A 15,682-nucleotide genomic window follows, 5' to 3' on the forward strand; every position below is an offset into this window, starting at 1 on the left:
CCTAGAAAGGACCTTGACATGCTACCTGGCAACACTTTTTCAAGTGGCTTTTGCAAAATTATCGTTTAAATATGATTGTTTAAATAGTGTTTTTTTAAATTATTGTTTACACATATTCTATACTCCCTGTGTGGCCCAGCTAAAAATGCCACCAAAGACTCTTAAAAGCTGACAGCAAATGGGCTTATGAGCATTTAGTGTACCTTAAATATAATTTAGAATAAACTTAGTAAAAATAATTTTTTTAAAAAATAGCACCTCTTTGTTGGTGATCGGAATGGATAGGAAATAGTTGGGTTGATCATCTTTTTGCTTTTTTTTCCTCTTCTTTATTTTATCTTTATTGTTCCATTCAGTTTCTTTACTTCTCTCCAAATTTATGTGAGGTACATCAGTGACTAGAGAAAAAAAGTCAAACAACATGTCTAATGCATTTAAACAAAGATAATATAATCAGAAAAAAAACAAGCACTATACAAGTAGCAATCATTCTTAACTGTCATTTTCAAATCTAAAATAGGAATTGGCAAACTCTTCTGCAAAAGACCTCATAATAAATATTTTAGGCTTTGCAGATCATACGGTCTTGGTCAAAACTACCCAAGTCTGCTATAGACAAAACACAGATGAATGAGTACAACTGTTTTCTAATAAAAATTTATTTACAAAGCAGATAGATTTGGCCCACGGGCCACGGTTCACTAACCTCTGATCTAAAGCATAACTAACAACCATTCTCTTCCCCTTGCCACAATTTTCATGATGCTAGGAAAAATCACTTTTTCATCCATCCTGTATATGTATATTTGTAACTTTTATAACAAAACCACTTGCAGCAGTGCCATTCAAAGTTTGGTTCATGGCCAGTGTCACACTACAAACCATCTCTCAGTTCCAGAAACTGAGAGAATGCTTTATAAACTTTCAGAGCAATTAGGCAAAGTAATTTTGTCTGTCAAATTTTGGTTTCTATTTTATAGATCTTCTTCTTTAACACCTTTCTGCTAATAATTCATGTTTTATTATATTTTACAAAAGTGTCAGTCAGCAACATGTAAGAAATTAAAGAAAAAAAAAATGGTCCTTAACCATAGATAACTTGAGAAACACTTAGCATGCTTTTTAAGGTCATCTTCAAAAGACATTTCCAACACCCAACAACTCTTATTATGAAGCTATACCCCCAGAAGTAATTTCCAAATCAGCGTGAAATGCCATTGTCTCTTTTACAAATTCTACCAGGGGCTTCCCTACCCGTGCAAAACTACCATTAATTTATTTTTCAGGTGTGCCTTCTTGAACAGTAGCTTACTGTTCAAAATAGAGTACCTCATAGAGACTTTGAAAAATTCAAATATAATTATATATTCTGAGGTATGATTTTGGAAAGGGGGAGAGAGGGAGGAAGCACCTTGCCTTACATTCAGTCCTATGAAGTTGGTTTCATCTTTGGGATGAACTCTAACAGACCATAGTGACCAAGAGCACAAGGCCCATGTGCATCTAACTAAACTCCTTATTTTACATACGATGAAAGAGAAGAAAATAAAAACTTTTTAAAGCAGCTCAATGTCACAGAGTCAAGCCTGGTATCTAGACCTTTTAAAGGTCTCCTTCTAGTGTACTTTCTACTGGAGCAAACTGCTTCCCTCTCGCAGTTCTAGATAAGTAGTTACTACTACACACAAAACCAAAGAGCGGAAGGAATTGTCCTTATTCTGTTGTTCTTTGAAATATTAATAGTAAACAATTTTTAAATGAATGCTGCAAATAATACTTTAATGCTAACTTCTAAGAAAAACAGTAGAAAATGTTTAAAATTTAAAAATTAAGAGTTTGTGGGAATAGACATGCTTTCTTTCTAGGATTAACATATCTGTGAGCCCTAGAAAAAGACTTAGAAGACAGGGGTAAATTAAGAGCAAGGTGATCTGGGTAATAAGTCTGACTGTATCATTATGAGTTAAGGCAAAATTACCCAGTCTGTTTGTGCAACCATTTCTCTACTACATTTCTCAACAATATGCATAATGATTAACATGGTTAAAATGATATATCTTCACAGAGAACACATATTTGAAATATAAATTATTAGCTTCTTTTGTACATGTGAGCTTGTCAGAACTTTTAAAAAGTTCGTAGCATTCTCTGTATTACGAGCATTATCTGAATTGCTTCATAAGATGCCACTGGGTTTTATTTCCCATGCAGCTTTTTTCATATGGAAAATCAAATCAATACACTGAGCTGCTTGTAATTTCAGATATATAAGAAATAGTCCTACCATTGATTGTAGTAACATGAATTAAATGTACTAATTTTAAACAAAAGCCACAAAATATGCTAATGAAGTACCACATATTTTAAATCCACTTCTAAAATACATTCCTAGCCCACCTCCATCTGTTGGTAGTAAACTGGCACTCTGGAAAAGGAGACCATTTTTAACATAATCTGGGCTGGAATCCTGGCTCCACACACTAGCTGTGTGACCTTAGATAAGTCACATAAATTCTCTTGACCTAAGTTTCCTCCTCTATAATGTGAGGATAATAATAATAGCTACCTAATAGGAACATTTAAACACTGAATTAGGGACTTTCCCTGGTGGTCCAGTGGTTAAGACTCCATGCTTCCACTGCAGGTGTATCTGACAGTTATCAGCCTATGCCTTTGCGTAAAAGTAATCTACAAAAGGAAAAGGGGGAGTGGGAATGGCTGCTGGGAAGACAACCAGCAATGCAGCAGAGGCAGCACTAGATAGTGAAAGGGCACTGACCCAAAGACTAGTCTTCCAACAAGCGTCTTTCCATCAATTCACTTCATTTCTTTATCTGAGAACTTAAAAATCTGGCCAATCCATGGAGAAATAGCTAATTCTAGGTTTGGGGGATAAAATGTACAAGAGAAAGCTAGAAATTCACAGACTTCTGGGATCATGTCAGAAGGTCTCTAGAGCCAGTTTGAAAGTTCCCCCACAGGCCAAAGATGGGACAATTTGAACATCAAATGACCATAACAGTAAACTTCTACATAACTTGATTTCTTCAATGATAAACATGCATGCGTGCATGCACACCCACCCACCCACACACACACACAAATGAAAACAACAGGAGGAGGAGATCTAGAGACGAAAAGAGACTGAAGAGATGTATCAAATATAATGCATAGACTTTGGTTCCTAAATCAAACGAGCTTTTAAAAAATTACAATACAGGGACTTCCCTGGTGGCGCAGTGGTTAAGAATCCACCTGCCAATGCAGGGGACATGGGTTCAAGCCCTGGTCTGGGAAGATCCCACATACCGTGGAGCAACTACATCCGGGCGCCACAACTACTGAGCCTGCGTGCCACAACTACTGAAGCCCGCACACCTAGAGCCCGTGCTCCGCAACAAGAGAAGCCACTGCAATGAGGAGCCTGAACACCAAAACAAAGAGTAGCCCCCGCTCGCAGCAACTAGACCGCGCGCAGCAACGAAGACCTAACGCAGCCAAAAATAAATAAATAAATAATTACAATACAATCAGAGAAATGTGAATATGACAGGGTATTTGATGACATTAGGAATTACCGTTATTTTGCAGATATCCAGAAAAGGAAAATCATAATCTCTGAAGGTAATAGTTATAATGTGAAATAGCTCTAATAATTCTGGTATCGTGAGAATGACACAGAGTAAAGCCCCCAATTCAGAATGCAACCTCTTGGTAAAAATAAAGAAGTACAGGGTTTTTCTAAATTCCCTTAGCTTTCTCTTATCAATAACTATTAAACTTCCCTCTGAACTGGATTATCTACATTTTTCTTTTGTTAGGCATCACAGTCAGGGTAAAGTTTAAAATTATCTGATGTGAGCTGGGCAAAAAAGGGGGAAAGAATTCTGTGAGTATTTACTGTTATAGTACAGTTTAATTTACCATTATAAGTAGTAAGTTTGTCTGTCTTTCTATTTCAGTGAGTCCTGATGATTTATGGTCAACTTGCCAGACACTTGTTTGCATATCTTCTTTGCCTTTCATTTGCAGGTTTATTTGTATGGCCAGAGTATAAAACCCCTCTTTTCCTTACTGAACTTCATTTTATTTCCAGCTTTTAAATCATAATCTAAGTTCTAAAATACAATTTACTATTATACTTTTTATTCAGTTCATATGAAAATACAATGAGCAAAGTATTCAAGTAATATCAAGTTTACAATAAAAACATTAAAGATCAATGACCATAGAAGCAAAATGTAGAAAGCTTTTGGCCATATGCCCTGGATCTTTCACTGGATTATTTAGAGTAACTTTATTTTTTACCAAAAAAAAAAAAAAGTATCAGTTGTAGTAGAGCCTGTAAACGCATCCCATAAATTTATTACACTTGTTAATTTTCATAATGATTTCAGTAGCCATTTTAATGTGCTCTAATGAATCTGGTCTTGTTGACAAAGGCTGTAACTCTCTCATCCATGATTTGGCTTTTTTTACCTAAAGCACTACATATGTCATTCTATGTAAATTATGTAAATTAACTAATTTTCCTAAAGATTTTTAATTCCCTCGAAAAACTACAATGAATGAATTATGGGAGAAATTAATGTAATGAGGTAGTCCATCTGTTATTGTTGGTTGATTGTTTTCATACTTGCTGTTAGCCAAAAGGCTGAGAATGAATTCGATTTTGCTTTTATATTCTTTTCCTTTTTTCTTGTTACTTAAGCAGTCAAAATCTTTGAAGTAACCATTCTTAAAACTTAAGTACACAACTTAGAATATTACCTTCTATATTTCACAGATTTACTCTGAATAATCTTTGGCAAATTACTAAAACTTTCTAAAAAAATAATTTACCCCTCTCATTCACTGTGAGGATTAAGTAAAGAAATAATAAAGCATTTACTGATGTGCTAGAAGCACTCAATGATATTATTATAAAACACTGCTCTCAAAGGGCAAATTTTTTAATATTTAATTCAACAAATATATTTGGGCAAAAAATTTTGGTAAGATTAAATTAATAAAAATTTACGGAGGCAAGTTCGTGCCACACACTGCTGTAAGGACATTAACAAATTGAATCTTCCCAACAACCTTATGAGATAACTACCATTATTAAACCAATTTTAGAGATAATGAAAGTAAGCCCAGACACTTGTTCAAAGTACACAATAGGAAAGTGTAGGAGCAAATTTTGTCCCTTGACAGTCTGACTCCACAGCCCTCACTTTTAACCACCTAACTTTAACACTATTAGTGATATCTTAGTGGATAGTACCAAAAAAAAATGAGTTTCTCCAGTTCTCTGTTTACTGAATCGATGAAGCTTACATCTCTAAAAGCAAGTTTCTAACTACAACTAAAAATTTTAATCATATTTTTTCATGAAAAGAATCAAGAGCATTCAGGGACTTCCCGGGTGACACAGTGGTTAAGAACCGCCTGCCAATGCAGGGGACACGGGTTCGAGCCCTGGTCCGGGAAGATCCCACATGCCGCAGAGCAACTAAGCCCGTGCGTCACAACTACTGAGCCTGTGCTCTAGAGCCCACGAGCCACAACTACTGAGCCCGAGTGCCACAACTACTGAAGCCCGCGTGCCTAGAGCCCGTGCTCCGCAACAGGAGAAGCCACCGCAATGAGAAGCCCGCGCACCACAACCAAGAGTAGCCCCCGCTCACCACAACTAGAGAAAGCCTGCACGCAGCAATGAAGACCCAATGCAGCCAAACATGAATAAATAAAAATAAATTTACTAAAAAAAAAAAAAAAAGAATCAAGAGCATTTATAAAATTTGAAGATTAGAAAAAGGAAAAAAGAAATTGCTCAGAAACCTCCCATCTTAACACAACCACTGTGAATTTTGGTGACAAATCACCTAAAGTATTTACACAATTGTAAACAAACAGCATACATTTTCCCCCTACTTTTTCACTTTGCATTTTATATAGGAAATGTTCACTATTACATAGTTTTCAGAAATATTTTCATAATATATAATTCCATACTGTGTAGTCTAAAGGCACTAGTATAGCTTATTCAACCACACGCTAATGGACATTTGGGTTTTCCCCAATATTTTTACTACTTAAAAACACTGTGACACACATATTTATAAATAAAACTTCTTCCCACAAGACTATGTCCTTATAGTAGGAATTCCATGAGTGACTCTACCCCATGTATGAACATTGCTCAAGATCCCAACAAACTCCATTCTAAAAGGACTATAACGGTACATTGTCAGAAGCCATGTAGATAGAACATTAAAATCACTGAGTATTATTTTTAAGAGATATTGCCAATCTGATAAGTTACAATTGTATTTTGACGTGCATCCTTTGATACTTATGAAGTTGAATAATTTTCCATATATTTGTTTACTAACTGAGTTTTATCTTTTACACCCTTTGCCAGATACCAATTATTTTTTATTATTTGGGACAAATATTTGCCTTAAGTCCTTTCACAGTAAAATTTGAAATATGCATTACAGGCTTCCCCAATAAATTACAGAAAGGTACAGGATATAATTTACCCTTTTTTAAAAACTGACTCAGGACAATCACTTACTATACCAAGTACTGAGATTCAATCTTTATTTGATACACATTTTTCTGTTACAAAATTTTTTTCCAGGTAAAGGGAGGTTTCAATTGATACTTTAAAATACTTAAGATTCAAAGTATTTTTTAATATACTACTTAATAGTATTAGCTAATGAGTAAGTAATAAAATGATAATTTCCCATACCTCTAAAATCTTCAATAATTATAAGGTTAGACCTAGAATTCTGTGAGGTAAAATAAGGATTACAGTAATTTCAATGAGGAGAACTGAATGCCACATTTAGGAAAGACATGCAACTGAAAAAAAAAAAAAATCACTGAACTACTCTGTTTTGAACCTTGATTTAAGTGTGGCTTCATAGTTAAGGGCTGTGATTATCTTCAGAGAGTAGAGCCAATTAAACTAAAGCTCTCCACAAATTTTTACACTCTGTGGGAAGCATACTAAGTTATTCCTATCAGCAGTAGAATGAAAGACTCTCCATTGCACGCTCCCACTCAACTTTCAGAGGCAGGATTCACAGCAACCTCAAACCTCTGGATGGTTTACTGGGTTTCTAACCAATTGACCAACGACCCTTCCCCTTGTAAAGAGAACAGACCCATCCAGGTCCAGGTCAACAACTCACTAATGCTGGATTCTCTCCCAGAAAACATTCAACCTATAGGGCCAAAGGTGTGGCTCAGGTTGTACTGCTTCCTCAACATTTCTGAAAGATTTTCTTTTTACATACATTTGTATATTTTATTTCATATATATATTTATTTATTTTACTTACCTTTATTTATATTTTTATGTATTTATTTATATTCCAATACATATCATTTTGGCCAGTAAACATCTGTTAGATGAATGGGTACTGCTGAATGAGCAGTAGGTCCAGAATAACTGAGGTGGTTATAAACCATGGAATGTTGTGGCCCATTATTTTCTGAAGTAGCTTATAAACTACAGAATGATCTGGCCCCAAATTCTGTGAGACATGCCTTAATATTATCTGTGATAGTTTTATCAATAGACTACCAACAGACAATTATTAATTAGCAACCCAAACTCAAAAACATGACAAGTACTTAAGGTGAAGTAATTATTAAGAAAAAAATATATGTATCACTAAATTTACTATTCACTGCTTCTAAACACATATTTATTTAATAAAGTACTTACTTCCACAATCATCTATAATATCGATAGTAGCAAATGGCAAATCTACTAGAGAATCCACTGTGTTGGCTTCAAATTCTTCTGACATTTCCCTTTTTCTTGACACATTTTCACACTCATTGGAATTTATTCCTCCTTTAACATCACAAAAAGAAAAGTATATTATTTTATTTATTTTAACTCATATCCTAAGCTAAAATAACTCAACTAACTGAACTCAATATAAATTAACATCTGTTAAGAAATGCTAAAACTGGTATTCAAATATATTGTACAGCTATTTATGTAAATATTTATACCATATTCTACATTTTTATAAATGCATTTTCATGTTAAACAGCTTTAATAATTTTCTGAAGCACAGTACTCAACTCAGGGTTAAATGAAGTTGAATTAATCAACAAGCCTCAAGATCCTTTATAGCTGCATTTTCTTAATTCTAAAACTACAGTTTTTCACATACCTTTTGAAAACAAGCCAACAAGGTTTTGGCAGTCTTTTTCATGTTTATTTTTTAACAATATCACTTATCTGTTCTCATCTGTACAAGCTCTGACTTTTACTTTTTTCTTCATAAAGACTTTTAAATTTTTTTCTCTCCATTATTATATTAACATTGGAAATTCAAACATTAAAAATACATAGCTCTAAATACGCTTTTCTAGAAATTTAATGGTTAAAAAGCAAAAAGATCTTACAGTTTCCCGACAGCTCTCCCATGGATACATATTAATATTAGAGCCATATTTCACATTTGGTCCTTGTTTTGTTTTGTTTTTATGGGTGGAACAATCATATGCGTTGGGAGGAGGTTAAGGGAAAGAGGGTGTCTGTTCAAATTGATAGAGTCAATTGCTAAATTTATCAGTAGGTGGTCTCCCCAGTACTATTATTCTCCATGCTTTTATTGACAGACACAAATGTTCTTTGAACTAGAATTGAACAAAATCCTGGGATACTTATATAATTTCTACTCTATATATTGAGTAAAGATTAATTTACCAGTAACAATATTAAAGAAGTCATTTATTTCATTCTGCTGTAATCCTCTATTTTCATATATCAGGCCTTAAAAAAACACACTCCATTGAATACGGCTTCAATATACAAGATAATAAATATTCTGATAGGTCATAGTTAACATAAACCAAAAACAACTAAATTTTTATTGCAATTTGGGTAATCTCTAATATTACTTACACACACACCCCTATTTTCTAGATAAAAGCAAAAAATGACAATAAAACCTTTTTGTTGTTGGTTTTTATATATCAGCTAATCATGTTCAATACCAAAACCAAAAAAATTAATAGTACACTCTTAATAATGCTATTTATTTATATTACAGTTCAAACCTTATTGAGTATGAGTGCCTGGAATGCAGGTGTTCAACAAATGTTAGTTTACTCTGAATCTAATCAAACTCACAACTATTTGAAACATGTGAGAACAAGTAAATGTTTCCTTTCTATGTTTACACTTGCATTGAAAAATACAAATGCAGCTTATATTTAAACAAAAGTTTCAATAGATCAACACCTATCTTTATATTTTGGGGCACATGCAGCTATGCAGAAAATATCATCACTGACCATGTAGCTTACACTTAAAAGCTAGCAACAAAGAGTATTTGTGCAGTTACAAGTGCACAAAGCTGAATGAAAATCTGGACAAAATGAAATAAACCCAACTTTCGTTTTTTTCTACTTTACTCTTAATCTAAGAACTTAGTAATAAATTCTAAGGATCTAATGTACAGCATGGTGACTAGAGTTAATAATACTGCACTGTATACTTGAAATTTGCTAAGAGAGTAGATCTTAAGCATTTTCACCAAAAAAAAAAAAAAAAAAGTGAAGTGTGGATGTGTTAATTAACTTGATTGTGGCAATCATCTCACAATGTGTACTTATACCAAATCATCATGCTGTACACTTTAAATATATACAGTCTTATTTGCCAATTGTACCTCAATAAAGCTGGGGAGGGGAGAAATTAGTGATATTAAATTGGCCCATTTAACAGTGACATCTCAATACTAGCTCCAAAGTGCCACTTGGAAATATACTGGATTCTTGGCAATATATGGAATGAGGAAGGAAGGCTGAATTCTATGCTCACATTTTGAAGGCAAGATGAAGAATTAAATAACATGATGAATTAAATTTAGTCATTTTTTAAATGAAAAATGTTCTTGAAACAATTTAATGTATACTTTATCTTAACCAATTAATCAACAACAATTAGAGAACAAGTGCTATGTGGATCACTCTGGCTATACCAAAAGGACAATCGAGCAGTGACAATGGTGATAATAGTGGTGTTTGGGTAACATGCAAGGCAAGCTGGCTACTATAAAAGAAAGGGTTTGGGACTAGAAATCAGGAGACAGGGACTTCCCTGGTGGTCTACTGGTTAAGACTCCATGCTCCCAATGCAGGGGGCCCAGGTTCAATCCCGTATGCCACAACTAAAGATCCCGTGTGCTGCAACTAAAGATCCCGGATGCCTCAACTAAAGATTCCGCACGCGGCAACGAAGATCTCCCGTGCCGCAACTAAGACCCAGCACAACCAAATAAATAAATAAATATTTTCTAAAAAAATCAGGAGACAGATATTCTAGTATTAGACCTGCCACTCACTTGTGATCCTGGGCAAGTCGTGTGAATTCTCTAGGCCCTAGTAGTTATCTCATCTATTAGATGACAAGGTTGTCCTAGTTGAAAAATTCTAAAGCTTGGTCGTACATTAGGATCACCTGAAGAGCTTTTTTTAAATGATCAACATCTGGGTCTCACCCCAGGCCACCTAAATCAGAATCTCTGGAAACGAGGCCAGCCTCTTGTACTTCTTTAAAGCCTCGCAGGGTGACTCTAACATGCAATGAAGTTTGAAAACCACTGCTCCCCTTTCACTTATTCCATACCTTGATTCTATGCCAGACTAAGAAATTATGTTAACCATTGAGAACAATCAACGTAAAAGTAAAAACTCTGACTAATCGTCTACTGGCAGGGAAAACTTTCCTGATGACCAGCTCAGGGCTGAGTGAGGTAATCCAATCTCCTTCCACGTACAATCACAGCATGAATACATCATGTTATAGATGTCCATTTACATGTCTTCTCCATTAGACTATAAGCTAAAGTGACCAGATAATTTACGGCCCAAACCAGGGCTCCTTTGAAAAGTGAAAGGGGGAACTTTTCAAATTACACCCCTATCTGTCTGTATGGTTGCCCTACTCTAAGTTCCTTAAGTGCTCTGTCTTATCCTCCTTTGATTCCTCAATGCCTGGCACAGTCTCCAACTCACAGGAGGTGCTCAATACACTTGCACTGAACAACAAAGGTAAGTACCCATTTGGGAGTGGTTAATAAATTACTCAAGCTCCATGGCCACACAGCTATCTCAGTGCTCCTAAAAATAATTCCTGGTGTTTAATGGCATCCTTAGCACATCACAGATTCATTTTCACAGGGTAAATGATATTCTATTTGACATAAAAATAAAAATTGAAGTATAACATGACTTGCTCAACATCATTCCCCATCTTGTTAAATAAAGTACATGTAAATTCTTGAAGCTTGGGATTAACATACACACACTACTATATATAAAATAGATAACCAACAAGGACCTACTGTATAGCACAAGGAACTCTACTCAATATTCTGTAATAACCTATAAGGGTGAAGGATCTGAAAAAGAATGAATATATGTATATGTATAACTGAATCATTTTGCTGCACACCTGAAACTAACACAACATTGTAAATCAACTATATGCCAATAAAATCTTTTTTAAAAGATTTTTTTAAATAAATAAATTAAATTAACTCTTGAGTGCAATGGTATGTCAAAATTAACAAGCGTCTAGAACTTGAAATACAAACTGTGTTCTATTAAATTACAGAATAGTTGAAAACCTTTTTGTAGATATGAATTATTAACTCAGAAAAAAGAGCATACCACTTTCAAGTAACTCTTTAAAGAACTGCTGGCCATTCTATAGAACAATGTTTCTCAGCAGGGCTCATATCTGGAAGCCTTCCTCCAGTTCGCTAAGCTCTAGTGTTTGGGCAAAGGCTGGCAGACCTGAATTAAACACAGCCATCATAACTACACTTTCTTTTACAGAAGTGCAAATATTTTGCTTTGGGAAAACTGCCTTAAAATAACCAACATTTAAATAAAGCATTTAAACTATAAATTCACCATTTTAAGTACTTAAAATCTGGTCTAACTACAGTTAAAATAAAATTCTATCTTTTGTACAAATCCAAATAAAAGTAACACTGCTAAGTGCATTAATACTATAAAGACAGGTGAAACTGGTTTACTACTACTAGTTGTAACAACAACAGCTAACATTTGAGCACGTTTCTATGCCAGGCACAGCTGGAAGCACTTTACAGACAGTAACTCATTTAACCATGCTATCAGGGAGTACTCTTATTATACTCATTTTACACCCTAGCTGATTAAGTAACCTGCCTCAGGTTACAGCTAGTAGGTCTTGGGGCTAGAATTTGAATCCAGTTACTCAACGGCCAAAACCCGCCCTATCCAGCAACAGGCACTGCTGGGAAGTTCACATATGCAGTTTATAGCACTGTAAACTGAGGCAATCCTTTCAGAAAGCAATCAGGAGCCATGAAAATTTTCTTCTTACCCCAACAGATACCAGATAGATATCTGCGAGTCTATCATACTTGATTCACCTCAGCTCTGTTTAAACAAAAAAGAAAAAGTTTAACAACTTAAATGCCTAATAATAGGGAAATGGTTAAACAAAGGATACTCACTATAACGACAACTAAGAATAATGGCTAGGAAGACTACAACAGCTGAAAAAAGTTCGTAACAAATACAAGATTCCCTGCTATATGAAAGCAGAGGCTTCCTATGAAAACTTTTGTAAGACGAAATGATGTCAAGTGAAGAAGCAATTCTCTTTGGTTGAAAAATCCTTTTAGGATTTCTTTTGATTAGTGAAAACAGGTGCTAATGCAGGGCTTTCGTAAGTGTAAAAGCAAAGTGACATAATGTGAACTTTTGAAAAGCAGGGGATACCTGTACTGACCTTTTGAAAAGTAGATATAAGACTACTTATGTGGGCTTCCCTGGTGGCGCAGTGGTTGAGAATCTGCCTGCCAATGCATGGGACACGGGTTCGAGCCCTGGTCTGGGAGAATCCCACATGCCGCGGAGCAACTAGGCCCGTGAGCCACAACTACTGAGCCTGCGCATCTGGAGCCTGTGCTCCGCAACAAGAGAGGCCGCGATAGTGAGAGGCCCGTGCACCGCGATGAAGAGTGGCCCCTGCTTGCCACAACTGGAGAAAGCCCTCGCACAGAAACGAAGACCCAACACAGCCAAAAATAAATAAATAAAATAAAGAATTATTAAAAAAAAAAAAAAAAGAGGCCTTGTTTAAAAAAAAAAAAAGACTACGCACTTGTGTTGTTTACAATTATACAGGAAAAGGCTGACATAGCTGCACTCAATATATTTCTGCTATTCAAATGTTTTAAACAGAAATAATATTACTTTTATAAGAAAACAATGCACACATTTAAAATATAAAACCATACATGAAGTATACACTGATATTCAAATATATGTGCACTTCAGCAAATGCCTTCATCAAAGACAGACCAATAGAAGAAAAAAAGGATAGTCTGCCCTTTGTCACACAATATGTAAGTCTCCTATGTGGATAACCAAGTACAACTTTACTGAGCAAGATTCTCTTTTATTCACTCTACTAGGTATATTCCCCAAGAACCAGTAGAAAGGGTCAATCCCATCATCCATGTCAGTCCTCGCCTGGCTACTAAAAATAGAAACATCTTACAGCTGGAGAAATGTTGAGAGCTGTCAACAAGTCACCTGACCTCCATGCTTTGGTTTCCACATCATTAAAAAAGAAACTAAAGTATAACCCAAATTACTAGAGAGTAATGGACAAAATAAGTTAATAATATCTGAAAAGGAATATAAGACCGTAAACTCCACAAACATCTTAAAAGTACGCCGTCAGCATCCTCAGTTGCAAGGCCAGACACTAAAGGAGCTGGGGTGTGAATCCTTCCTCTTTGACACTGACAATCCCCTACAGGTCCCCCTTTATAAATGCACCTCAAAAACTCCCGCCCTCAGCATCCACCTACAAGGTCTTCATCATTTCATTCCCTCAACAACTGTAAACATATTTACACTAGTTAACGGCTATTGCATAACATTTTCATGCTTTTTGTATCTTTTTATGCGTTTATATTACAAAAATCTCACTCTAATTGGCTTGTTGGTCCCTTTCACCAAAAGTCCAACCCCTAACTCGCTCTACCCACAAAGTTCAGTCCACAGCAAATGCCGACCTAAACTGGAAATCAATTCTGGGCCCTATTGCAGATCTGGCGCCAGTTTAAAGAGGTCATTTCCACACCTAGAATAAAATCCTGGAAGGAAACCCCAAGTGTAGTGGTTCAGGTCTTTGACTGTGATAAAGTATAAAAACTGAGCTTTTTCTAGGTTTGCCGACCACACAATAACACCGTCGGAGGGTGTGTGAAGGCATGAACTTTCTAAAAGGTCATAAGATCTTCGGGAAAGAAAAGTGAAACTTAGCGTGGGTTCACACCCCCGGCCTCCGGTCGCACCAGCAGTGCGTGCACTAATGAAAACGCTTGCTTACAAGCAGCACTGATCACACCCCGGTTGCACTGGGCTCCTCGCGGCTACAGAGTCCCTCGCTGAGCGGGGAGAAGAGCCCCCGAGCTGAGCAGGCGTGGGGTCGCGCTCCAAGCACTGGGGGCGCAGTGGGGCGGCGAGGCTGGGCCCTCCCCGAGGCCGAGCGCCGAGCGGGGCCCACGCCCCCGGGCTCCGGTCACCCCACCCGGCCCGCTCGGCTGCCCGGGCTCACCGGCTCCGGTGCGCTCCATAGTGCTGGCGTGGGCCGGCGGCGAGTCTCTGCAGGCGGCGGCAGCCTGGCGCTGCGACCTGCGGCTAGCCGGGAGGGGGGTGCGGAGGCGGAGGCCGGGGCGGGGCCGGGGGTCGGCGGGCGGGGCGCGGAGGCGGGGCGGGGGGCGGTGGCCGGGGCGGGCGGCGGGGGCTCGGGCCGCGGCGACCAGGCCTGCGGAGGCGCCGAGCCCCCAGAGCCGCAGTCCCCGCAGAAGCTGCATGCCCATGACGGGAGCCCGGAACGAGCGGAAGGGGCCGACCCGATGCGGCCGCGGTACCGGATTCCGGCGAGCGACGCGGGCCCGGCGCGGGGAGGGCGGGGGGCTCCTCTCTCCGCTGCGACGCTCCGCCCCCTCCCCCGCCCCCGCTCCCGGCCGAGGCCCCCTGCAGCCTTTGGCGGCGCTCAGGTATCTCCAGTGGCGCGGCCTTCACCATCCACCAAGTTTGGAGGGGTGAGATTGGGCCCAGGCTGAAAGCGTTCCCCGATCCGGGGTCTCTTGAGGATCCATGTGTTTAGTTTTAAAAAGGGCTTTCAAAACACAGAGTTGTGATTAAAAAATATTTGGGAAGAGTGAGATGTATAGGAAGGAGACCTTGTCCATCTGTATGATTCGATAATTTACTTTGCTTTAAAGAAAAAAATAACCCAAATTGTGGCGATATCTCAAAGTTTTAACAATGGTTTCACGCCTAGAAGTTAAATGGAAAGCAGCTACTGGTGTTTGTAAAGCACTAATATGAGTAAAATGGGAGAAAAAACAATTTAATTAACAAAAAAAAAACTTTTGAGTTTGGATCAGAATTGTACTGTAGTTTTCTTTTAAGTGCAAAGAAACCATGCAGTAAGAAAACGAGGTACATCGCTCAAAAATTAATGTACCCTATTTTGCAAATGATAACACTTATCTTGAATACATCCTAGAATGGAGATGGAAGCAAGGACCTCACTCAGCCGCAATAGTTGACATCAAAACCATACACAAGAAGTCAT

At 37.5% G+C, this 15,682-nt stretch overlaps 1 protein-coding gene across 4 annotated transcripts in view; it reads right to left on the reverse strand.

The window, feature by feature from the left end:
• AKAP7 (A-kinase anchoring protein 7) overlaps positions 1–14,918 on the reverse strand; it is a 142,689-nt gene extending 127,771 nt beyond the window's left edge. For 3 of the 4 annotated variants that reach the window (XM_061207040.1, XM_061207041.1, XM_061207046.1), the window contains exons 1-3: positions 14,654–14,918; positions 7,727–7,858; positions 259–398 (exon numbers count right to left, since the gene is read on the reverse strand). In XM_061207040.1, coding sequence (XP_061063023.1) covers positions 259–398; positions 7,727–7,858; positions 14,654–14,918 — 537 coding nt within the window. Of the gene's footprint in view, positions 1–258; positions 399–7,726; positions 7,859–14,425; positions 14,464–14,653 lie in introns of those variants that run through there. The other variant, XM_061207042.1, reaches the window with a different exon arrangement.
• Between the last annotated feature and the right edge of the window lie 764 nt (positions 14,919–15,682).

This window comes from Eubalaena glacialis, chromosome 12, assembly GCF_028564815.1.
Source record: "Eubalaena glacialis isolate mEubGla1 chromosome 12, mEubGla1.1.hap2.+ XY, whole genome shotgun sequence".
Taxonomy (NCBI): Eukaryota; Metazoa; Chordata; class Mammalia; order Artiodactyla; family Balaenidae; genus Eubalaena; species Eubalaena glacialis.